General features: G+C 34.1%; 4 protein-coding genes across 4 annotated transcripts; 3 read left to right on the top strand and 1 right to left on the bottom strand.

The window, feature by feature from the left end:
- The first annotated feature begins 2,783 nt into the window (after window positions 1-2,783).
- LOC122600643 (protein DETOXIFICATION 18-like) lies at window positions 2,784-8,591 on the top strand. The gene is made up of 7 exons (XM_043773393.1): window positions 2,784-3,164; window positions 6,554-7,098; window positions 7,187-7,273; window positions 7,395-7,451; window positions 7,552-7,790; window positions 8,238-8,356; window positions 8,453-8,591. Exons 1-7 carry the CDS (start codon window positions 2,886-2,888, stop codon window positions 8,582-8,584), a joined length of 1,458 nt encoding a protein of 485 aa, XP_043629328.1. The 5' UTR covers window positions 2,784-2,885; the 3' UTR covers window positions 8,585-8,591.
- A 2,897-nt stretch (window positions 8,592-11,488) lies between these two features.
- On the top strand, window positions 11,489-12,856 carry LOC122599676 (early nodulin-like protein 2). The gene is made up of 2 exons (XM_043772221.1): window positions 11,489-11,726; window positions 11,929-12,856. The coding sequence occupies exons 1-2, from the start codon at window positions 11,552-11,554 to the stop codon at window positions 12,720-12,722; spliced, it is 969 nt and encodes a 322-aa protein (XP_043628156.1). The 5' UTR covers window positions 11,489-11,551; the 3' UTR covers window positions 12,723-12,856.
- Window positions 12,857-17,252: 4,396 nt separating this feature from the next.
- Window positions 17,253-17,606, top strand: LOC122602365 (protein RALF-like 22). Its single transcript, XM_043775060.1, has one exon. The coding sequence runs from the start codon at window positions 17,253-17,255 to the stop codon at window positions 17,604-17,606; it is 354 nt and encodes a 117-aa protein (XP_043630995.1).
- A 399-nt stretch (window positions 17,607-18,005) lies between these two features.
- On the bottom strand, window positions 18,006-24,472 carry LOC122599827. The gene is made up of 12 exons (XM_043772415.1): window positions 24,225-24,472; window positions 21,761-21,825; window positions 20,702-20,800; window positions 20,437-20,569; window positions 20,299-20,358; window positions 19,983-20,042; window positions 19,751-19,873; window positions 19,554-19,625; window positions 19,061-19,198; window positions 18,833-18,988; window positions 18,355-18,459; window positions 18,006-18,269 (listed from the first exon to the last, which is right to left on the bottom strand). Exons 1-12 carry the CDS (start codon window positions 24,447-24,449, stop codon window positions 18,234-18,236), a joined length of 1,272 nt encoding a protein of 423 aa, XP_043628350.1. The 5' UTR covers window positions 24,450-24,472; the 3' UTR covers window positions 18,006-18,233.
- Between the last annotated feature and the right edge of the window lie 7 nt (window positions 24,473-24,479).

A 24,479-nucleotide genomic window follows, 5' to 3' on the forward strand; every position in this document is an offset into this window, starting at 1 on the left:
TCCGGGTTAGTCTCCAGTTTGGATGTGACCACGTGGTATTGCAACGCGACATCAAATGAAGTTAACTCATTTCTCATCAGCGGATAGGGAAAACCTTTTCTTGCTTCCAACGAAGACCAAACTTTTAGAGCAAGGTCAACTATCTTCGTGCGAATCATTTCCGGTTCTTGATACCATAGCTCAAGAATCCCGGGTGTACTAGGAACCTGATTCATCGGCTTCTTTAGTGGCTTCATAATGGTTTCTATATTATAGATGGAACTTCCATCATTTTTTTAATTCTAGCCGATTCTGAGCGTAACACCTTTTTACTTGAGGATATGGATTATTATATGGAACTACAAGAAGAAGAAGAAGGAAGAAGAAGGAGAAGGAGAAAGGGGTAAAAGAAATGATTTGTGAAATTGAGGCGGTGAATGAAACAAAAATAAAAAAGATTTGTGATATTTTTAAAAGTCTAAAGGTGGTATATTGTTATTACCTACCTAGCCAGAAAAATTGGAATTGGAGAGAGCCATCTCATATGGTAGAGAAATGATGATGAAGAAGAAACAAGATTTAGAAATAAATTTTTATTAAGTTTTCTAACTATTAAGGTATTTAACAAGTATAATGTTGAGATTTTTTGTGGATGAAAATTAGATATGTAACATATAATTAAAAGTAACCATTTTAACTTTTTTTTTATTTGCCATTTTTTCCCCCTATTTAAAGACTTTAAGATTATTGTTTATGTATTTTTTTTAATGTGTTTTTGTTTCTATTATTAATGTCATGTTACTTTTATATTGTTGAATAAAATTAGTTGCAAATTTATATATATAACTTATAAAAGTAAGTTTCTATTATTAATGTCATGTTATTTTTATATTGTTGAATAAAAAATAGTTATAAATTTATATATATAATTTATAAAAGTAAATAATAAAATATGAAGAAAAATAGTGTTATGTGTTTTTGATGGTTTTACACGACCCAAAACTGATAAAGTTGTAAAAGCCGATGTGACACTAAAATAACGTTTTGGATGGTTGTGCATCATGTAACCATACATGATGCTCTAAGGATGCCTCATACTATATAAACAAGTGGAGTGGTCTTCTGTATCTATGGTCTAATAACATCTTTCATAATGGTTTCTAGTTATCTATGTGTACGCACGGGACTAAGGGGTGCTTGGTCCCCGCCAACTAGTGGAGAGCTGCACTGTTTGCGTCGCAAGTTGTAGGTTTTCCGGTCATCAAGTTAGGCAAGTCAACATATATATACCTTTTAAATACACTAGGTTAATAAAACTAAGCGCTCGAATTTATATTTTAAGCTTGGATCTGATGTTTTAATGGTGGGTGCCGATCAGAAAAAAAAAGAAGAAATAAGAAGATAAACAATTACATTTATTGGTGGCTATTTAATCTAATTTAATTATTCATAATTTTAGTCTAAACCCCTATATTTTTTATTTATTATATCAAAAAGCCCATATATATCTTTTGTTTGAATGTAAGGCCCTTTATAATTTTTCTTTTGGTGAAAACTAGTTTACTACTTTCACTTTCTCTCCTTTTTTTTTTTTTGCCCTTCAAGCATACATTGTGTTTTAAACTTTTAATTATTAAAAATGTAAAAAAAATATCTTTTATAATCACTACTAAATAATCTAATGGCAATGAGACTTATTTTCTCACAATAAATCTCAAGTTCGGGTCTTATCCTAAATATATTTAAGGTGGTCACATTTATTTAATTTCTACTTAGGGTGGTTTTGAGTGAGTTTTCCTCTATTATAGGTGATATAGGTCTTTCATAGATGGTTTTAAATTGCTAAACTATTCTACAAGGACTTCTTTAATGCTGACCCCGTTAATACAATAATGTATGTTTAACTCGTTATTCGTGAGTAATTTACGTCAAACGAAAATCCTGGCTCCACCTCTGTGTGTACATCTGGTTTTATCGCATTAGGTTTTCCAAGAAGCCGTTTTTTTCCGGAATCATAGATGTTGGGCTTGAGTTACTCAGCACTGTATACGTTTCACAAGCATATGGGGTCACATTTCACCATTAATTTGTCGAATATCTGGACTTTATTGGTTGTCCGTTAAAAGAAAAGAAATTCTAGTCTTATGGTAAATTTATTAGGAAGATTTGAATAAAAAGATATCCGAATTAAAAATCAACAACCCTGATAAGTCTTTGTTGTTTAATTGTAGGATTTGTTGATAGCCATGGTATTGCGTGGATTTAATTAGAAGAAAAAGTCATAAAAAGATACTCTTTCTAACGTCATATATATAAAAACAAAGTGATATTCGTATCAGGGAATTTGATAAATTTACCACTGTTATGCATTACACACTTATATAGTACTCTTTCCGTCCCACTAGAAATGTCAACTTTTGAATTTTTAAAGTATTTTTTATGCAACTTTGACCTTAAATATAATTGTTTGTGTTATATGATACTTGATGAAATTTATATGGATTGATAGAGTTTTAGATATGCTTTTATTTATATAAATTTCATCGATTATTATATAACACAATTAAAACTATATATGGTCAAAGTTACAAAAGAAAAACTTTGAAATTTCAAAATAAGACAATATATAATGGGACGGAGGGGTATGTTATAAAAGATATACAGTATGATAAATGTATCAAAACTTGTAGTACGATTATCATTTCCTGAAAAACATACTTTATGAAATCTTGAGAATTGACTTTTAACACTTCTTTATTTTAGTTATACATAAATGCCTAGCCTAGTGGGGGTAATAAGAAATAGAAAAATATTACTAACAAGCCATGTACATATATGTTAGTAAATGATAAGTCCATACATATAAGACGTATCACACCATCGATCCTTACTATCCAACTTTTTCCATGTCTGAAATCACTACTCCTTTGATAGTTAAGCCAGGTAATGATCATGACTACATCAACAATACTAGTGAAGATGGAAATAGTTGGTTGAAGAAAGTGTTGGACTGGGAAGAGGCTAAGAACCAGATATTGTTTTCTCTACCAATGATACTAACAAATGTTGCTTATTATTCCATACCATTAGTATCTGTCATGTTTGCGGGCCATCTCGGAGAAGTCGAGCTTGCCGCGGCTAATCTAGCCAATTCTTGGGCCACGGTCACCGGACTCTCCTTCATGGTTAGTTATACATACTTTAAGTTGTATATCTATCTATTTACATGTTGATATCGAGCCATAATACTTAATTTAATTATGTCCTTGTCATTAAATGTGTCATCTCATAATCTTGTGGCTAGCTAGTTTCACATGTTCAACTTGTCTTCATTAGTGTGTGGGTAGATGAGCTTTTCAATATTGTGTCCTACCCCCATAAATCTTTTTTTTTTTTTACTTGAATTTAATACAGCTAGTTGACCAAAATATGGGAGGTGTTTGTTTGAGAATTATTGTTAAAAGTGTTTTTTGGTACACAAACAGAATCTTTGTTGCATATAAGATGCCGGGTTTGTATATTTATCTATATGATAACAAGATACAAACTGATAAGTGTAGCATAGTTTGATTTTTCTGTATGAAGTTTAATGTTTGTTTACTATCCAAACTAATCATATATAGCTTTTAAGATATCATATTTGTAAGCACATTAATAATTGAAAAATGTCGATTCAAGTTAGTATATAAACTTTTTTTTATTTTGAACATTACTATATCAAGTTATTGTTACTTTCAAAAGTAATCAGAATTTATGTATGTTAAATGCATTTAATGATATTTCAAGAAGTATATATTAACATGTGTTATGATAAGTTTAGAAAATTGATGTGAAAATGGTCGTGGCAATGATAGTGTAGTGGTGAGGGCGACTGTTAGTGGTGGAGGCGACGTCGAGTAGTTTAGATAATTGATATAAAAATAATTAATTTAAAGAGTAAATGTAGATAATGTAATTTAATAATTAATGTTAAAGGAGATAATGTGTGTAAATATATTTTATAGACTGTTAAGTGAAACTATTATACAATATAGGTAAGAGAGGACATTTTAAACATTTATTCCATATAACTTTCAAAAAGAGTGTTTTTTTTAATGGGTAATATAAATAATTACATCAGATTTTGTGTATTTATATGGAAACAATAAAGTTCGCATGTTGTCAATAGGATATTTGTGAATACAATTTCAAGGTTATAGTTATGCTGAATAAAATAGTTACGAGTATATAGTTTTCTATGCAAATTAACTCCTTAAAATAGTATTTAACATTTTTCTTCTCAACATAGAGTAATAGACAGTATATGTTTCTTAATTTTCTTTTTTTCTCCAAATTTTCCCAGCAAATAATTTGAGGTCTGAGGTTGTGCATGATTTCAACCTATTTGTTTAACCATTGAGTACTTGATTAGCAAGTTAATTACGCCTATTATAATTATATAGTTTTTTAATGAATTAAGAAAGACGTGTGAGATTTGCCATTCCAAAGTGTCAGATTATTATTCGTGGTTGGACTTATTCAACAAACGGCGATCTATAATTTCATATCGGATATGACCAGAACTTTTGGTATGTCGACCGGACCTATATAGGCGAAATGTCGCACTAATAGCCCTCATGTCGTCGCAATATATAGTCCCGTTCAAGGAGATCGAACCCGGCAGTACTTAACTACTTATGATGCTTGTTGACCGATTGGTCTTACGTCATGTCCCAACAAAAAAAATATTTTCGTTTATAATAAAACTGGGGAATGCGAATATATAAAACACGGTGGGGCTCTCGAAATAATTCCGAAGGGGTTTGTTTGTTTGTGTATGAAAGAGAACAAAACAAACTCAGTGCGTGGTCACGTGACCGCCCATTTCTGTCAGCCAGTGCAATAGTCATTCGACACAACTTCCCTCTAATTAAACATAGCCAAATATAGTGAGTTTTCTTTCTTTAGAGTCGTGACATCGCCGTTATGCTATTTCTCAAACGGAAAACAATAAATCCTCGTCTTGATATATTCTCCTAAACCTACAAACTTATGATACATGTAATCTAATGAATAATTTTTATTAGTTTTATTTCTTGATTTTATCACCTGTAATGTTATTAAGAATATTATTAAGGTTGGACAATAGTGTATTTCAGTGAGATTAAACGGATTATTATGAGTATATATTATCATCTAAATTTATCAATTTCCTTCTCAAACACGCGTTACTTCAAACCCACTCCAAAGAGTGCATAGTCTATAGGAACGACAAAAACTTAAAAGACGTAAACCATGCTTTAAAAGTAGTACATATTTAACGGGAGCTACATCTTTTTGGGGCGATATGTCCCCTCTTTTAAAAGAAAACTAAAACAATGACATAAGTCGCCGCTATAGACTTAAAATTGACTTTAAGCCTGTATCAGTGAGATATGTAGCTCTAATTGGCCAAAGTTTATAGTCCCACACCCTTGAATTGCTTTTCTTGTTTATTTTCCATAAAATCTTTGTCCTTTTGGCAACCTTACACCTTGCGATCACGATGAAAACCTAGATACATGTATAATTTGTCGTAACTGGTAACGGGTTTAATAACCACTTGTAGAATCAAGTTTAGGGCTGGAATTACCAATATCTGGACCAAACCCGGCAATCTCTACTTTTTATCATGGTACTCGACTTCCCATCTAAAAGTTACTATCAAGGTTGTTAAACTATAGTCGTATAACACATGAGTGATGCGTTGAGATAGCTTTAGTCCTTTAGATAGTCACAACTGCAATTGATATTTGATAATAGATACCGGTACTCAGACCCACAAAGGACATGGGTCCTGGGAGTGATTTTGTCAAGATCACGAGTCCCGTTTTCAAACTTGGCCTCCAGTGGTGCCCATTGTTTCAGGGGAGTTGCCTAGAGTCATCTTTATAATGATAGGTGTCAAAATGGCACCCTGGGTCAAAGGTATTCCACCTATCTACACCTTTATATCAATAAAGAACCTGAAACTTAATGGTTGCTAAAACAAAATTAAGGACGAATATAAACAAACTATTTCATTTACCTTGATTGTTACTAAATAGCAACACAACTAAGTAATCCATCTAGTATAATCAAATCACCATGATGTTTTGAGACTGCAGAACAAGCAAAAACATAAAGTCTTAAAACTATAAAAAGATGAATAGACAGAATATTGATCGAGCAACAACTCTCATTGAGAGCCTCTTTGAGTCCAATCAGCCGAAAACCACAACATGTTCCCCAGTTTCTGTTTAATATGAGAACTGTAAATTTAAGCATACGGTCCACTTACTTCAACTGTTGATTGAGCCCACCATTTTTGCATTTCTGTCTCTTATAGCATTTAAACTCCTACTTATCACAGTTTAGATACGTCCAGCTTAGCTTCCTTCCGCATTTAGTCCTTTGTTCAATACCCACATAAGACAGTTAACATAAACAAGCAGAATGTCCTTACTAATTAAACAAGTGTTCTAAGATAAGATTATGTATCTCAAATCATACCCAAATGTCCTAACAGGCTTGAAGACATTAATCGTATGAAGTTTCTGTGTATTTCTTTGATCAGGTTGGGCAAAGTGGTGCACTTGAGACATTATGTGGGCAAGGATTTGGAGCAAAACTATACAGAATGTTAGGAATATATTTACAAGCATCTTGTTGGATTTCCATATTCTTCTCCATCCTCATATCAATCCTTTGGCTTTTCACTGAACCTATTCTCGTTTTACTGCAACAAGATCCCCAAATCTCCAAAATGGCTGCTCTCTACATCAAGTATCTTATACCTGGTCTATTCGCTTACGGGCTTCTAAATAATGTGCTGAGATTTCTCCAAACACAATCCATCGTGTCCCCTTTAGTATTTTGTTCACTCTTCCCGTTAATCCTCCATATTGGCATTACTTATGTACTTGTACGTTGGACTTCTTTAGGTTTCGTTGGAGCCCCATTGGCTGTTTCGATTTCATTATGGATTTCAATATTTTTGCTAGCAGGATATGTGCTTTTTAACGCACGGTTTAAGGAAACTTGGCAAGGTTTCTCCTTGGAATCATTTAATCATGTTTTTGTTAGTTTAAAGCTTGCTCTTCCCTCTGCTGCTATGGTGTGGTTAGTGTTATCTGAGTTCCTTAATAATTTTAGAGAATATCAGGATCAAAGCTGACATCTTTTTTCCGGTTTCTTTCATGTTTTGCAGTTTGGAGTATTGGGCTTTTGAGTTACTTGTGTTATTAGCCGGCATATTGCCAAATTCAGAAATAACAACTTCCTTGATTGCCATGTGGTAAGAATTCTTGACTTTTAGTTGAAATGGTTTCCGATGTATAAGGAGGTAGGTGAAAAGGGTTTGATGCATATCTCTAAGCCTCTCACTTTACTAATCAGAAGCAATTTCTTTTTGTTAGTGTTAATACAGAAGCAATCGCCTACATGTTTACATACGGCCTTAGTGCTGCTGCAAGGTTAGATGCAATATTCTTACATCATTTCAAATTGAGATGAACATTTCAAATTCTAAAATCAGTCGCATTTAAGTATTTAATAACATCGTGGACTAAACAGCACACGTGTTTCAAATGAGCTGGGAGCTAAGAATATCAGTAGAGCTAAGAATGCCATGGGTGTGAGTCTAAAGCTGTCTGTCATCCTTGCTCTTGCTGTTGTTGTGGCACTGGGGTTCGGTCATAATATTTGGGCTGGATTCTTTAGTGACAGTCTCGTGATCATAAACAAATATGCTTCTATGACACCTTTCCTGATGATTTCGATAATTCTTGATTCCATCCAAGGAGTCTTATCAGGTTTGTTAATTATATTCAAATTTACATTTTTCTTTGAGGTGGTAACAAACTAACATCGTGTGTAGCAGTGTAGGTGTGTTGGTAAGTAACAGGTTAAATCAACATTTTTGGTACATGCCAAAATGGGCCGGGTCAAGTTGGGTTGGCAGACAAAAAAGTAGTCCATATTCCAAAATGTCAATAGGTTTGCCTATAGGGTTCATTATGGATTAACAGTTGAAACACAAATGGGCCGGGTCAAGTTGGGTTGGCAGACAAAAAAAAATAGGCCATATGCAAAAATGTAAGTTGTCTAAGTTGGCTGTATACCTGTATACGCCGACATAGACTTTGAGCGGTTTTTTACTCATTGCCCTTTGAGCACATTCTTAAGTATTGTAAATATCAGCTCTTTTTTTTCTTTTACCGACTCAAAATGCGATGTCAATGAATTTTATTATTTTGCAGGGGTGGCAAGGGGTTGTGGTTGGCAACATCTAGCTGTGTACATCAACCTAGCAATGTTTTATCTTATTGGCATGCCGGTTGCAGTTGCCCTTGCTTTTCTACTAAAACTATATGCAAAGGTGACACTTCTATTACATATTACAAATATAAGATCATATCAATTTGCTTGATTAAACTTTTAGTCTGACATCACTTTCCAAATGTTTGATATGTAGGGATTATGGATTGGCTTAATTTGCGGATTGTCATGCCAAACCGGTAGCCTTCTATTACTTGTATATCTTAACAAGTGGACCCAAGTGGAACTCAATGGAAACAACCATTTCGACAACAAGATTCTTGTTTGATCAAAAATTTTGTGTTTTTTAGTCATACATGAATGGCATCTGTATGAACTCATGATTATGACATATACATGAATGGCATCACCATCTACACCTTAACTCACCCATATAAGAATTGATGAAAAACTAAACCCAGACATTACATGCTGATAGGATGAACAAATAAATCAATTGACAATTAATATAAGAAACAAAGCAGCGTGGTTTTGGATCAGTGGTAGCCTCATCCCATGCAAATGCCGGAGGTCCTTTTCTATCATTTAGGTAGAAACTGGAAGCAGCCTCTCTACCTTGGTAGGGGTAAGGTTTGCCTACATCTTAACCTCCCTCATACACCGTTGAGGTATTGGGGCTCAAAACCCGCGAAAGACGGCACTGGGCAGTTTCTTTCTTTCTTTTTAATTAATATAAGAAACAATGAGAATGTTGAAAAACATGCCAACTTCAAGTAGGCCTGTTATGGTTTTTTATCTTCAGTTGTCTATTTGTCTGCATTGAATAGCCCAGGCCCAAATTTTATGTACTGGGCCCCCATGTTTACTTTGCTTAACTTTCAGCTTTCACTACTTTTCCAATGCTATATATATGCAATTGGGTGATGTTCGGCCCGTCCAGGTGTGGGTGTGATGATTTTTTTTTTTAACGTTTTCCTTTGGTTAATGGTTAACCCGGGATGGCATGAAAAACCTTGTAGGTTATGTATTTTAATTGTGATTATGAGAATTACAAGAGGTTGTATTTATAGTCTATTAACCTAATACATGGAAACTAATAATATAGAAAACTAATTATATCTTAATAAGCTGTCAGGTGTGGGTGTGATGGACTCTTAACGTAAAAGATGTAGCAACAATTGTGGTGCTTCCATGTGCCGCGTCTGTCACGTTCGCCTAAAAAGGTACGGACCTAAAATAAAATGAAGTCCGTGCAACAAATAAATAGCGACGGACTTTTGTTGAGGATATATTCTCTCATTATGCCTTTGATGAGAATATTTTGACCTATGGTGAGAACTTTTTACTCACTAAAGGTCAATCTTGTTGTAGAAACACCTTAATGCCTCTAACCTTAATGTGCATATGTTATATATATATATATATATATATATATATATATTTACTTTCTGATGCCTCTAAAATAGACTTCCGATATGCATCAATTAAATATCGGGTATCATTCCTTCTTTTTTTGAACAGCAAGCTACTCATACTTCTAAATTACACATATTCTTAGGAGGGAACTCACAACTCTCAAAACACCCTTTTCAATAATCAACTCATACAAATGTAAGAAGTGAGACTCGAACCTTGATTAAAATTCTCAAGGTCGATCAAAAACCTTACAAATAAGTCATAAACCCATTTGAAGTATAGTCTATTTTTTACTCTTTAATTTTAATTCATCTTAAGTACTATTTTGAATCTTTGATCCACATAGTCATGATACACATAGGGTATCAATGTAAAAGAAATATGAGCATAAAGGTCTCATAAAGTTGTCACCTTCACCAAGGTTAGGTAAATCAATCACAAAGGACACACACACATATGGGACACATGAAAGTGTCATAGGGTTTCCTAACTTTTATACATCAAGACAAATTTCTACCTTAAATTTTTCCATATAAAATGTTATACACGTTTTGAGTAAATATATATAATAATTGTTAATGTTATTTTGTTGACATTTTTAAACTTAGGAGTTATTGGTAATTCTGTACATAATATAGGTTAGGGATGTGCATGGTTTGGTCCAAACCGGCTAAACCATATAAACCGAGATATTTGGATGAATTGGCGGGTTTTAAATCAAATTTTTGAACCGTCGGTTTGCTTTTTTCGTAAACCATTCGTATGGTTTGGTTTTAGTTTTTGATATTATACAATCCGGTAAAACCAAACCGGATCATTTAGTTATAATAATTGTAAGTTTATAGTTATATTAATAATGTAAATTATATATACTTATTAATTGTCAAAGTTGTAGACATGATATCGAATTTTAAATTGTTATGTTTGTTTTCTCTAATAAGACTTATGAATATTTTGTTATGTCGTGATATCGAATCTTAAATGCTACATATTATTTTATACTTTTATACATTTTATTTCAAACAATAAAAATAAAAAACCGTTTAAATCGTCCAAACCAAACCGGATTAATTGATTTTAGTTGGTTTGGTTTGACATAAACAATTTGAATGGATTGGGTTGAAAATCGTGAAACCGTATGTATTGATTTGGTTGAGATTTTTAGCTAAAATCGTCTAAACCGAACCATGCACATCCCTAAATTATAGATTTCAAATAAAGCTATTAATGTTTGCCAAATTCACCAAGCAATTGATTGATTTTATTCTATATAGAGCACCTACATAATGCATAACCTTAACCATCCTATCCTATCATCTATCTATAAGTCTATAAAATTATAAATTTTCACTAAAATACGATGGGTGATAGAAATCTATATCTATGGAAATAATGAACAAAATAAGATTTTTATTATAAGAGAGTTTTAATTATATTAGGTATTATATCTATAATATTAATTACTTACAAGTAAAAGTTTTTAATTATTTATGATGTATAAAAAATTGGATAATTATACATTTAGAAGAATACGTGTCCTTTAAATAAAACTTTAAGTGTCGATAAAAAGAACCTTGATCCTGGTAGATATCTTTTTAACTACGTAAAAAACTGGCCCCGGCCTACCCCTGTTATACTTCTATTACACAACAATATATATATATATATATATATATATATATATATATATATATACGAGTAATAATGTCGGTAGGGGACTGATCGACTGGCCCTGTCGTTATCAAACTAAAACAAAAATCCTACCGTTAAGTTTTGCCGCGTGTAATCAGTGTGATCTTTCTTTATATAAGTTAAATTGATAACATATCATATCTTCATTTTGACTCACATAAACACTAGCTAATAACCAATATTATTAATGGCGTCTCACAATTCTCTCTTGTTTTTAATATTCTTTTTCATTACTAATTTCATTTGTTCTTCAAATGCTAAAACTTTCGAAGTTGGTGGCAAAAAGGGCTGGACCTTACACCCTTCTGAAAGCTACAACACCTGGTCCGGTAGATTGCGGTTTTTGATTAATGATTCCTTGCGTAAGTGTTTTTTGGACTCAAGTTTTACGTTGTTTGGAATTTCTTATCAAAACTGTTTATCTGATTATTGCGTTTTTATACACTTGTTCTGATAGTTATTTTATTTTATTTTATGAACGTAAATTAAATGTCTTGAATTAAACAATTATTTTACATGTTTTTTATGGTTCTTGAGATTGAGTTGGGTATTGATTGTTTGCAGATTTCAAGTATGATGGTGGGTCGGATTCGGTTTTGGTAGTGAACAAAGGAGATTATGATGGATGTAATTCGAATAACCCGATTATGAAGCTTGAAGGTGGTGATTCTACGTTTAAACTTGATCGATCGGGCCCGTTTTACTTCATTTCGGGTAATAAATCGAATTGTGACCAGGGCCAGAAGCTAATTGTGGTGGTTTTGTCTCCAAGAAACCGATCACCACCACCGCCATCCACCACTACACCACCTTCTCCATCAACCCTTCCGCCATCTCCATCTAGCTCCCCTGTTTCACCACCTTCGGGGGCCGGATCCCCTGGTTCATCACCATCTGGAACACCCGTCATGACTCCGCCAGCGTCTTCGCCTGGCGGAGGAAGCGGAATTCCCGGATCCCCTGGTTTATCACCATCCGGAACACCCGTCGTGACTCCACCGGCGTCGTCACCTGGCGGGGGAAGCGGAATGCCCGGATCCCCTGAATCATCACCATCTGGAACACCCGTCATGACTCCGCCAGCATCTTCACCCGGTGGAGGAAGCGGGACTTCCCCCGCTTCTTCACCTGGTGGAGGAAGCGGGTCTTCACCCGGTGGAGGAAGTGGATCTTCTCCAGCATCCTCACCGGGTGGAGGTGGTGGTAGTGGTAGTGCCGGTGGCCCGGGACAGGCTCCCGGAGGTAATAACCCGGCCGCAGATGTTGGTACACCACCATCCGCCGCTACACCACTACTTTCTGGTTCCATAATTGCATCATTTGTGACAACGGCTTTTGCTTTGTTGTGTCTTAATTAATGATTATGAGGTTTTTCCTTATTGATTTCTTATGTATATTTTTGCTGGATTGATATACAAATCTTAGTTGAGTACGTGTTAATAAAAGAGTGTTTATCATGGTTATCCACTGAATAAACATATTTGTATATGTACGTACAGCTGATCATTAGCTACATTGTTTTGTAATAACTTGTTGGGTGCATAAATCTTTTTATTTGTATAATTATTTCTATATATGATAATATATCAATACATATATAGTCCAACTTATAGGATACACATGTCACATTGTATAAAATTTGAAAACCGAAAACGTTTCTGGTCATGCAATAAATTCTTTAACGCTGGGTTGGTACTTGTTTGATCTTTCTACGCTCTTCTTTCATTTTCTCCACAGATTTTAGGTAAAATATTAATTCCATATTAACATTACTTTTTGCATTATTGGATTTTGCTATTTCAAAAGTCAGACCATTAATTAAAGTATAAATATTGATTTAAATTTTTCCAATAGTCATTTGGTATTAGAAGACATCTCCCATATGGCCATATCTATATCCAAGGTTGGTACCACATGGAGGCAAAGGGAGCAAATGCCTTACTCAAAATTTAAATTTTGTCATGTATTTTTAAATTTTTTATCGATTTTAAAATTATTTTTAACATTTTGGCCCCTTTTATATTTATATTACACGGTTTTTTTAATTTTGTCTCTTCTGGGATTTTTTTCTAGTACCGCCTCTGTCTATATTTATACTGTATTATAAATAGAATGGCCCCCATATTGAAAATTATATGGAGAAAATGTCTAAAAATATATTTAATAATTATATTATAGTATCAGTCATTTATCTTTTAAAATATCTTCGTTAATTTTTTACATCAATTACTTTTACATCAATTGTCTACACTACTCGATGTCACCTTCACCACCAATAGTCGTCCCCCACCACCACACCATCGTTGCCACAAATACCATCGCATTTTGATGGTACCATGCTAGTTGATTCAACAGATTTATTACTTTATAAAATGGAACCTATATATATATATATATATATATATATATACACTTATAAAAAAAGGTCAGAGATGATTCTACAAGTTGAGTTGTAATTGCTACAATGACCCAATTATCATTCATATTCATAAATAAAGTCATTTATGAGGCTTTGAAAGGTTGACCACAAACCCAATCAACCATTTTCCAAATATTTACACGGCATGGGATATAAAAAGATAGATTAATTTGAGACCAAAATTCTTCAGTTCATATATAGTTCGAGATGGTTTTATCGCAGTGGATCTTTAGGTGACAGATTTTTTTCGGGAACCGAATGAAGACAATATTTAAACTGACCAGACAAGAGTAGTGTTCGTTAAGCTAGACGAAAACGTCAAGAAATCCAGAAAGATTGAACTTGACAACTCTTAATATATTCACTGGGAAACTTTATAATATGTAAAGATTTATTTACGTGTATTTGTCTTGACGAAGACAGTAGGTTGATCAGTATATATATGGTTTGGTCTATTTTTTAATTATGGCTAATCGAATAGAAAACTTAGCTCGTCCATATTAATTAATTGTATGTATTATATATATATTCTTAAGAAAATAGATATATATATATATACTAACCATCATATCCAGATATCGTACAAAAACAAAATGGAGATTTAATGGGTCGATTAAAAGATTATGTAAAAAAGAAATGTCAATCAAACTTAATATCGATATATGTACAAGTGTACAACATATATCACATCTTGACAAGTCAGAATACATATCTCTACCAGCCACCTAGCTCTCATTAGTTATAATCAAAAATCTTTATATATATATAAAAAAAAAATGAGTCATAAATTTCACTTGTGAACCAGTACTTTTCATATCATTGTTAATTGATTGATTCTTACGTCCACTTTTTGTTGCTATGAACATTAAATATTGGAAAGATACGTAAATTCTTTTTTTTCTTTTTTTTTTTTATGGAAATAATGGGTGTATCATATGAATTATATAGATACCATATGCTTCTATATGATTTATCTTGTAATCTTGTATAAATACCATATGGAAAAAAATATAATAGGTATATATCAAGTGGCTAAAGTTAAAAGTAATGATATTAAATTATTAATTAAGATGGAATGATATAGATACCATATGCTTTTTATATGTTTTCTCCTTTCTTTATTGTTGATCAAAGTTTATTTTTAGTTAGTAGAATATATATGTGAACTTTACAGGGATGTTACAGGAGCATGGTCAAAAGGTATGGACTTGTACAAAGATGATATATCCTACATTCCTGCCGTTTGAATTTATGGATTACTAAAGGGCGTTCAGAATTTCGACAAAAACACCCACTTTTTTGTATTGTTTTTTTGATTATTTTATATAAAACTATTATTTATTTGTTATGATGTATATGTATTACCTGGAGCAGTATAATTGGATAGTGGTAACACCCTGGCCTCTGGAGACAGAGGTCATGGGTTCGATTTTCATCCCATGCAAAGGTTGTACGTGGAAGGTCTTCTCTACCATTTAGGTGAAACATGGAAGCAGCATCTTTACTTAGGTAGAGGTAAGGTTTGCCTACAATTTAACCTTTCCATACACCGTCGAGGTACTGGGGCTCAAAAACCCACAGTTAACGGCACTAAGCAGTTTTTTTCTTTCTTTATATGCATTATCTGATTATTTTTATTATTTTTGTCCATGAATAAAAAAAATTACAGTTTAAGATCTAAACAATAATTAATAAAGACATTATCAAGAAAATGTCATTTTACCTTTTTATTTTTAAACAAATGTGAATTAAGTAGTAACAATGGAATTGATTAAGATATAATAAATAAACAAATAAATAATTAATGTCTTGTGGTTAAAGTGGACAATCATTTTGCTAAAGTATGAACTATACACTATATATAATTTTTATTTTTAATTAGATGATTTCACTTCTAGCCTTCTACATAGTCGCATACAAAAAAAAAACTAAATTAAAATGATAGAAAAGAACACCGAAAACTAAAATCGGTCAAAATCAGTTTTGATGAAAACGGTTCAAGACAGTCAATTTTGGCAACTTGTCTATACAAACCGTTCAAAACAAGTTATAGCTAGGTTTTTTGCCCAAACTGGTTTCGAATCGGACCAAACTGATTTGTATAACCTTGGGTTTTTTTCCAATAGCCATAACCGAACCAAACCGTTTTTTATTGAAGTTAGTATTGACCATTTGACTAAAAACTGGTTCGTTTTAAAACTGAAAAATTCCGGTTGTGTGAGTTTTAAAAGATGATTTCTTAGGACTTTTGACTCATTACTCTGTTCTATTCAAATTCTTTCTTGTGTAATCAAACAATTTAATCTCTAAAATTTTGTTTGGGTCTTATGATAAACTCCATCCGCTTAATTATGTGGTCGACACTCATTGGTTGTATGTCACTATCATATACATTTTAGTGTAACACGATAATGTTTTCAATTCCTCCATTCATTTTCTCTAAAATTGTTGTCGGGCAATTTTCATCTGCGTACATTATATCGAACACGAATCATTCAACTGAACAATAGTTTATGTTTGACAGACTTGCATAAAATTTAAAATATACACACTAGGAACAAGATGAATAGTACCTTATATTTATTTTATTTGAATCGAATTACACATTTACACCTCAAAAATTAACTCTTATCTATTACGAGTAAAAGATATATTTTTGTTGTGACTTAAACTCGTTTGATATCCAATAACCAGGGTTATAATAGTAAACATATACTATATGTTACAAAAAAAAAAAAGATGTCATATTAGTTCGGTATATGACCTCTTCCAAAAGTGAGCTTCTTTTTAATCTCTTTTTTTTTTCATCACAAAAATTTATAAAAACAATTTCATTTCGTCTCATCCAGGATACTAAAAAACTCAAAATCGGCTTTGCATGTAACTTGTTCTTTTAACAAAAACATGTAATCAAGGGCCTTTGTCTAACAAAAATGAGGCAACCCAACAATTAAGAGATTATTATCAATTTGAAGAACAACTTTGAAGGAATGGTGTATCTACCTAGTTGTATATATTCAAAATGTCTACCGCATTTGATTATTATAATAAATAAATACTCTGTACCTTTCTCTGTAGTTTTTCATGAATTTGCCATACACCAACATGATACAATGCTATTAGTCAACTTACATATATTTGCTTAACTTTTCAAAAAGTTAAAAGCAAGTCCTTGGTAGCATCTTTACTCGTAAATATTTATTTTTAGGACCGTTTATGGCCTTTGCATATCTTGTCAAAAGTCAAAAACAAATACAACTACACTCCGATGTGTTTGCTGCACCACATGATGTGATATATGTATTTAACATTCTTACATTTACAATCAAATATAAAAATGTAACAAATTTTGCGGATCATAAATAAAAAGTCTCAACTAGTATATACATTTGAAGATCGAACAATACTAAAACTATAACACCCAAAACACTCTTTACATTTTTCTTCATTTTACATTATTATCTCTATAATGGCTAACAACGTTACGGTTCTCATGTTTTGGTCTTTGACGTTCGCTTGGTTTGCAGTCTCTTCGTCCATGAACTTGCCATTTCAACCGAATTGGGGCACACTGAGTCAAATTTCAAATGGCCACAGTCAGCTTGTAAAGGATGTGATTGGCAATGAGGAAGAGATCATGATGGAGTCAGAAAGTGCTCGACGAATCCTTGCTGGAAGGGGATACATTAGCTATGGTGCAATGCATAGGAACAATGTTCCGTGCAACCAACGTGGCCAATCTTACTATGATTGCAATAGCAGAGGTGAAGCTAACCCATATAATCGAGGTTGCAACGTTATCACCAGGTGTGGAGGTCGATGAGGCGGAGCTTTCAATACCATGAATTATATATCGTTAGATACAATAATATTAGTACTGATTTTCATTTGCAGTGACATTATTCCTTAGGTAGCTAGGTTATGTCAGATTTATATTCTATTTTTAGCAACTTCACTTGTTTCTCTTAACCTCATTATCCTTCCTAATCAACAAAGCCTTTTGTTGGATCAAATAAAGTGTGAAGCTCAGTAAACAGCAATTAACTTTCCAGTAGCTAAATCTGTATTTCTTCCATCCACTCTTTAAGAATTGTAAACCAAAAGCCACTCTCATTGAACCTTTTTCAATCAAAGCATATACTGTAACTTTTTTATGCTTGATGTAAAAATGCCCAGATATCGTCTCCTTGTGTTATTTAAAAGAAAGAATAAGCCTTGGTGGTTTGGTAACCAAAAGCCACAAATTTGATGGCTCAAATAACTGATTATCATTTAACCAAAATTTCAAGTAATCAGATGTTAACTTACATTTCACTGTCTAAGGTACATGTATTTTATATCTCGTGATAATAACCAGTTCAATCCGCACTTGGCCGACTAAACACTACAACATTACTCAACTACCTAGCTCCCATATCTTTTGATAACAGTAGGTTCACAGCTCTCGTCATCAAAAAAACCACCATCTTCTTGGTCGACGAGTCCTCTGAGACACATATAAACCAAACCATATAAATAAAATGAGAAACAAAACCAAAACGATAATAAAGATGAAGTTTTGAGAAATGAACCTTCTGATCATTTTTCTGGGGGATTGCTAGTATTGGCTGAGGAAGAACACCATCATCAATATTCTGAATGTATGGTTGTAGCTTCTCTTCCATCAACTTGTTCAACTGAAAGTCACACAACAACGGTAACTTTCACACGCATGTTTAGTGCAAATCGTTAGCCAAGGATGAAACAGGTCAAATGGGCCAGAAAAGTTGAACGGGTTGAAAGCCGCCCATAGTTTATCCTTAATGCACATCCTATCCCATAACGCTTTATTCAAACAATTTGTTTAACATTTGTAACATTTATTGTGTAATCACTGTAAAGATTAAAGAGTAAAGACGCTATAGTAAATTGAACAAAAAAGTGTTTGGGTCAGCCAATCCATTTCAGCCAGCACAAAAAAAGTCTTCGTTTCAACACAAACCCATTTTGATTCATTACCAAACCCACCCATAATTTTCACCTCTACTAATTTTACTAGTTGATAGTAACCTTTTCTTGGCGCCATTTTGTTTCCCATTGATCATCCAAAATCTTTTCTGCGATTTCCCTTTGGGCATTCAGAAGAATTGTCATTTCGTACAACTTTTTAGGATCCTTTAGGTCTTCCTCGCTCCATGCGGATGCATTTAGTGGAACCTCTAGGTCCTGTATACACATATGATTACGTCAAAAACTTAGAATGATCCGTGTTTGATATATGGTGAAACAAATGCATACCCCCCAGTTTTGAGGTCGTGGTGGCGGATTGAGTTTCATGACTTCCGCCTCTAATGCACTTTTTGCTTTGTAGTAAGGGATGTTCTTCACTACCACTGGATCATTCCTGGCACGTTCAGGATCCATTGAGATCAAGCCCTGTATATTGATGACAATACACATGATTACTGGCTTGAACAAAGGAGTTAACATGAGAAATATTTTATCTCTAACGGGTCAAATCCAATAAGCCAACAAAACTAAACAAAAAGAATGTGAGGCAAAATTATCATAGAAGCAGGCAAATAGATTGAAAGTCATCCGAAGTGTAAATGAAGGCATAAACATTGCAAGTTGTTTTACTACAAGAAGCTAGGAGATCTAGGAGTCGAAATTTAGATGTGATCCGACTGCAGTAAAAATTACCCATCTTGACCCGTTACCAACCTACCCAACACCCCATTACAAGTTCAACACCCCTAAATATATGTTCAGATTAATAAATATGTCTCACTTCTTGCAAGTACTCCCATCCAGGTTTTCTCTTAGCCACGGCATCCCGAAGTTGATCATATCGCATATTTTCCTGAATGCACATCATTCAATAAACTATGGTCAATCGAATTAGCAATTCTTCATGGCTAATTTGGTTATTAAATGGAGACACATAGTTTCAGGTTAATCAGCAGTAAAAAAAAAACAGAAGAAAACCTTGTATTGCCACCAAATTTTCTGTTTGACTTCGTCATCATATTCAAATCCTCCCATGATCTGAGGCATTGTAATCAACCAAAAAGCAGCAATGCTGGGGTCTTTCATGCTGTCAATAATATGCTGAAACAGACATTTTGATGTGAGGATGATATCATTATCCGTAGGTTTAACATGTAATTAAACATTGGCACAACCCACCATTAACTATGTGTAAGATAATGAAACCTACCTCGTAAGGGTAGTCCATTTTTTTCATTATATTATATGCTTTCCATGGAGGCTCGATAATCTGCGGAATGAAATAATACACATGTGAACACTGATTAATCTATGCATTACCTATTGAAATAAGAAGTAAAAAAAAAATAAAAAATAAACACAAAGTATTCATTAGTTTAGTATCTTTAAAACATAACATGCCTCTGAATTCTATGTCCACACAGAAGTATGCATACATCAATACTTAAAAGGCCATAACTTTTAGACCTCTTCATTTAATTGTAACAGGTAAATGATTACTAAATAGATTTTTCAAAAGTACTCACGTCGTCGGCGGATATCCTGATTTGTAATTTATCCTTGCACTCGGGGCATTTCATCACACCCTGCGTATTAGTGATCTAGTTTACACCCAAAGATTAAAAAACATATTCGAAAACATTTTTCATATGTTTAATGCTCACGGTTCCGTCACAGGTGTCACAGTCTTTTGAAGGCAATGGAACATTAAGATCCAAAGTGGCTGGAAGATGTACAAGCTCTGCTCTATTCTCGGCAATGGCAGCAGCAATGGTCTCTGCTGTTGCTTTCTCTCCACTGAAGGAAAATTTTAACATGGTTAATTTTTATGATGCATATATGTGTTTATACTGAAATCTAGATCACATATCGATTAAGTATCTGCTCAATAAAAATGCATTGCATCCTTTACGATAACTGTAAACGTACCTTCTTAGTGTATAGTTTTTCACCTGGTACTTAACCTTCCCAGTGCCTCTGCACATTGTACACCGTAACGCATTCCATCCGCTGCAAGTCTGACAATTCCTGCAGTTTGTATCAAAAGAAGGTCACTTAAGCAAGTGCATATGTCGTATGCTGGTTTCAAACCTAGACTTGAAGTCTTGAGGTGCATTCTCATCAAGTTCTTAGACTTGAAGTCTTGAGGTGCATTCGCATCAAGTTCTAAATGAGCAACTACAAACTATTAGGATGCACCATCATATCGACACAAATCACACAATGGCAAGATACATGAACACAATAATTACTGGGTTAAACAAGTTACCCGAATCCACCATTATTACTAGGATTTTATCGCTCTTTCATGAACTTTAGTAACGCTTATCAAAAGTAGGAAGGCATGTTCCTATTAGCAGAAGAGCCAACACTGAATATGGAAAAGATAGGCCATACTTAAAAAATTACCAATCCAGCATTTAGCCTTTTAGGCTAATCGGGTACCGTATATCCAGCATGAACACCCTATACTATTTATAATACATGAAATGTGAAGAACTTAGGCCACTACAAGGTCTCTACATTTTGGTCATTACAATTTCGAGGTACAGTTTATATGAAGCAATCACCCATAACGATTAATGAGTTAACATAAACTAACTAAAACAACAAGTAATTAGTTTACCAAACTTGTGACCTTATTGGGAATTAAACTTTCTGCTTCTCAGGACAAATGTGTGTTAAGCAAGCCGAAACAAAGATTAAACCACCCATAACATGTTCAAATATATATCAACAAGCACACTCAATCTTCTTAAATTAAAATTACTAATATGTGTAAAAACAACCCTTCATATATAATCTATATTTTATTCTTTTTCCATGTACAAATTAGTCAAAGCCCCTAATATGCATATGAAAATTGGAACTTCACTTTGTAAATTATGCGACTAACTAGATATTATGTAATTTCTAAACACTAACTATTCCAAAACACTTTCAAGCCACATAATATAAACAACAATAACTATCAAATTCAAGAACCACCTTTGACATATAACTTTTTTCCCCAACTCAAGTGCAATATCACAAGTCCCAAGTGCCGCAACCGCCTAAACAATAAAACAAGAATGATCAACACACGCATTACTAACACAAAAAATCAATAACAGCACTAAAGGAAAATTTGGATTAACTTATTTTCAGGGCTTATCCACTTATAGAATTATCAAAAACCCCAAAAGTTCATTTCTTTTACCAGGCTAATCTACTTAGGGTGTTGGCATCACTACCACCCACCACTCACTCATCACTCATTTCCAACCAATTACATTACGCCACCTCAAATCCACCACTCATTCACCACTCACCCAAATTTTGTTGGCATTGCTACCACTCACTCACCACTCACTACAATTTTATTTTTATTTTTAAAACTAAAATTCCATTAAACATAAATATAACTAAAAGCATAAAAACTACATAATAAAATTAAAACACATAAAAACAATCATAAAAATTAAAAAAAAACAACATATAAATAAATCATCACATGTTCTACTCTTCATAGACGTCGAGATATGGTAAGTGTTGAGCCGCAATATGCTCCGTAAGATCATGTCGGAGCCGAAAATGTGTCTCCTCGTCCTGTATCTCCTGTAAACGGTCATGCTGACTCTTAGGTTGGACCCGGGGATCTCCAATATGAACCGGACTGATAGCGCAACCGGCGTCCTGTATAATCATGTTGTGCATTATGACACACGCATAGACGAGGTTCCTTATTGCTTTAACCGAATTTTGTCGAAATGGTCGACAAAGGATACCCCATTTCTGCTTGAGAACACCGAAGGCGCGTTCAACATCCTTTCGAGCTAACTCCGGTAGCCGCTTGAACTTTTTCTCGTTTGGATCGATTGGATATTTGTACGCTTTAACAGAAGTAGACCATGTGACATAAATGTCATCCACTAGATAATAGCTACGTGGGTACGTGTGACCATTCACAGTGAATGGGCAGTTAGGCGTCGTGCCCATGCGCTGGGCACGCGCTAGGGGAGGAACAATGGAGACTGCTACAGAACGTTGATATCGTTTAGTAAACCAGGAGGATCAAAAAAGCGTGCCATATCCACAAATCATGAGAAGTCGTCGCCTCCATCATAATCGTGGGGTATTGATGATCACCCCTTTTATACTGGCCCCTCAACTCGATTGGACACATTTTCCACACGAAATGTGTACAATCTAGGTTGTCCAACATACCAGGCAGGTGATGTCGTGATGTCTCTGCTCATGTGCTTCGTATAACCGCAAAATATCATGCGTCATTGGTCTACACAGATATTGTTGCTCATACATCTCTACCATGGCGTCACAAAAAACCTGAAGACATTTACGTGATGTTCTTTGAGCCATCTCCAAGTACTCATCATACTCATCTGGTGGGTTACCGGTTGCAAGCTGCCGAATGGCGGACGTACATTTCTGTATCGCGGTAAAACTCTTTTTCATCCTACCATCATAACCTTCCTGAAAATACTCGTACCGTGACTCAAGATCATGAACAATCTTTAGAAATAAACGTTTAGGCATACGATACCTATCCTCGAAAAAATCATCATCGAATTTTGGTTCATCGGAAAAGTAGTCGCGGAACAATCTTTCTCTGGCTTCCCAACGGTTGCGGTTAACAACTTTTTGCCTTGACCTTTCCGTAGAACTTTTAGCACCGGCCTCGATCGCATCTGCAAATACTTCCAAACTACTATCGTCGAACCATTCAAACGGTTCATCTAATAACACCCTAGATCCAAATCGTTTTGCCATTTGTGAAAATGAGTTTGTTTGATGGATGTGCTTATGTGTGTTTTTTTTATTAGATAGTGTGTGTGGTTTAAAATGAAAGAGGTATGTAATTATTTAAAGAAAAAAAAACAAAAATAAATAAAAAAAAATAAAAGCAATTCTATCCGTTAAAATGCACCAATGGTCAGCTTTGACCCACTCACCACGCGAGTGGAAGTTCCACTCAAAAGTCAAAACACACCACGCGTGGGTGGTTAGGCAACGGCGGCGGTGTGCCACGCGTGGTCACCACCCACGCCACACCTTCCACTCGGGCGATGCCGATGCCCTTAGCTCTAATTGCTTCTATGATCCCATAAGGTCCACCCAATAATCTCACACTCCCGGATAAAAAAATTAAATCTTTATTGAGCTTTATAAAATATCAATAAAACGATAAACCCCCTAAACGGCTGTTCAGGTTATCCGGTGAGGGCGAGTCTAATGGTTACGGGTATTTCGTGAACCCCTTCCCTCACCATTTCCAAGATGTTACCTAGTGAGTTTCGAACCTAAAACCCGACATTATGACGTCTGACCAGTAGACCACTATACCAATAAACCTCTAAAATAAGCTAAATCCAAACACCCTCTAAACCTACAACAATAAAAGTAACAATCTTTACAAAAAACAAAAATCAAGAAAAAGAAAAAGGGGACTTACAAAGATAGCAGAATAAGAAACTTTGGAAATGAATTCAGGGACACCAAAGCCACGTGGAGCAGACCCAGAAAGATGATTAACAATAGTGAAAGGGGCAAGTACAATTTTAACAGGAATATCAATTAAATGAGATAATGGTTCTCCTAAATGCCTATTCAAGAATTTCAAATTATTGTCAAATAATTGTTTTGTATTCTTTACAAACTTATCAGTGCCTTTCCCCATTGTTGCTGAAAAAACAAATGGGTTGGTTTG

This window comes from Erigeron canadensis, chromosome 5 (genome assembly GCF_010389155.1).
Source record: "Erigeron canadensis isolate Cc75 chromosome 5, C_canadensis_v1, whole genome shotgun sequence".
NCBI lineage: Eukaryota > Viridiplantae > Streptophyta > Magnoliopsida > Asterales > Asteraceae > Erigeron > Erigeron canadensis.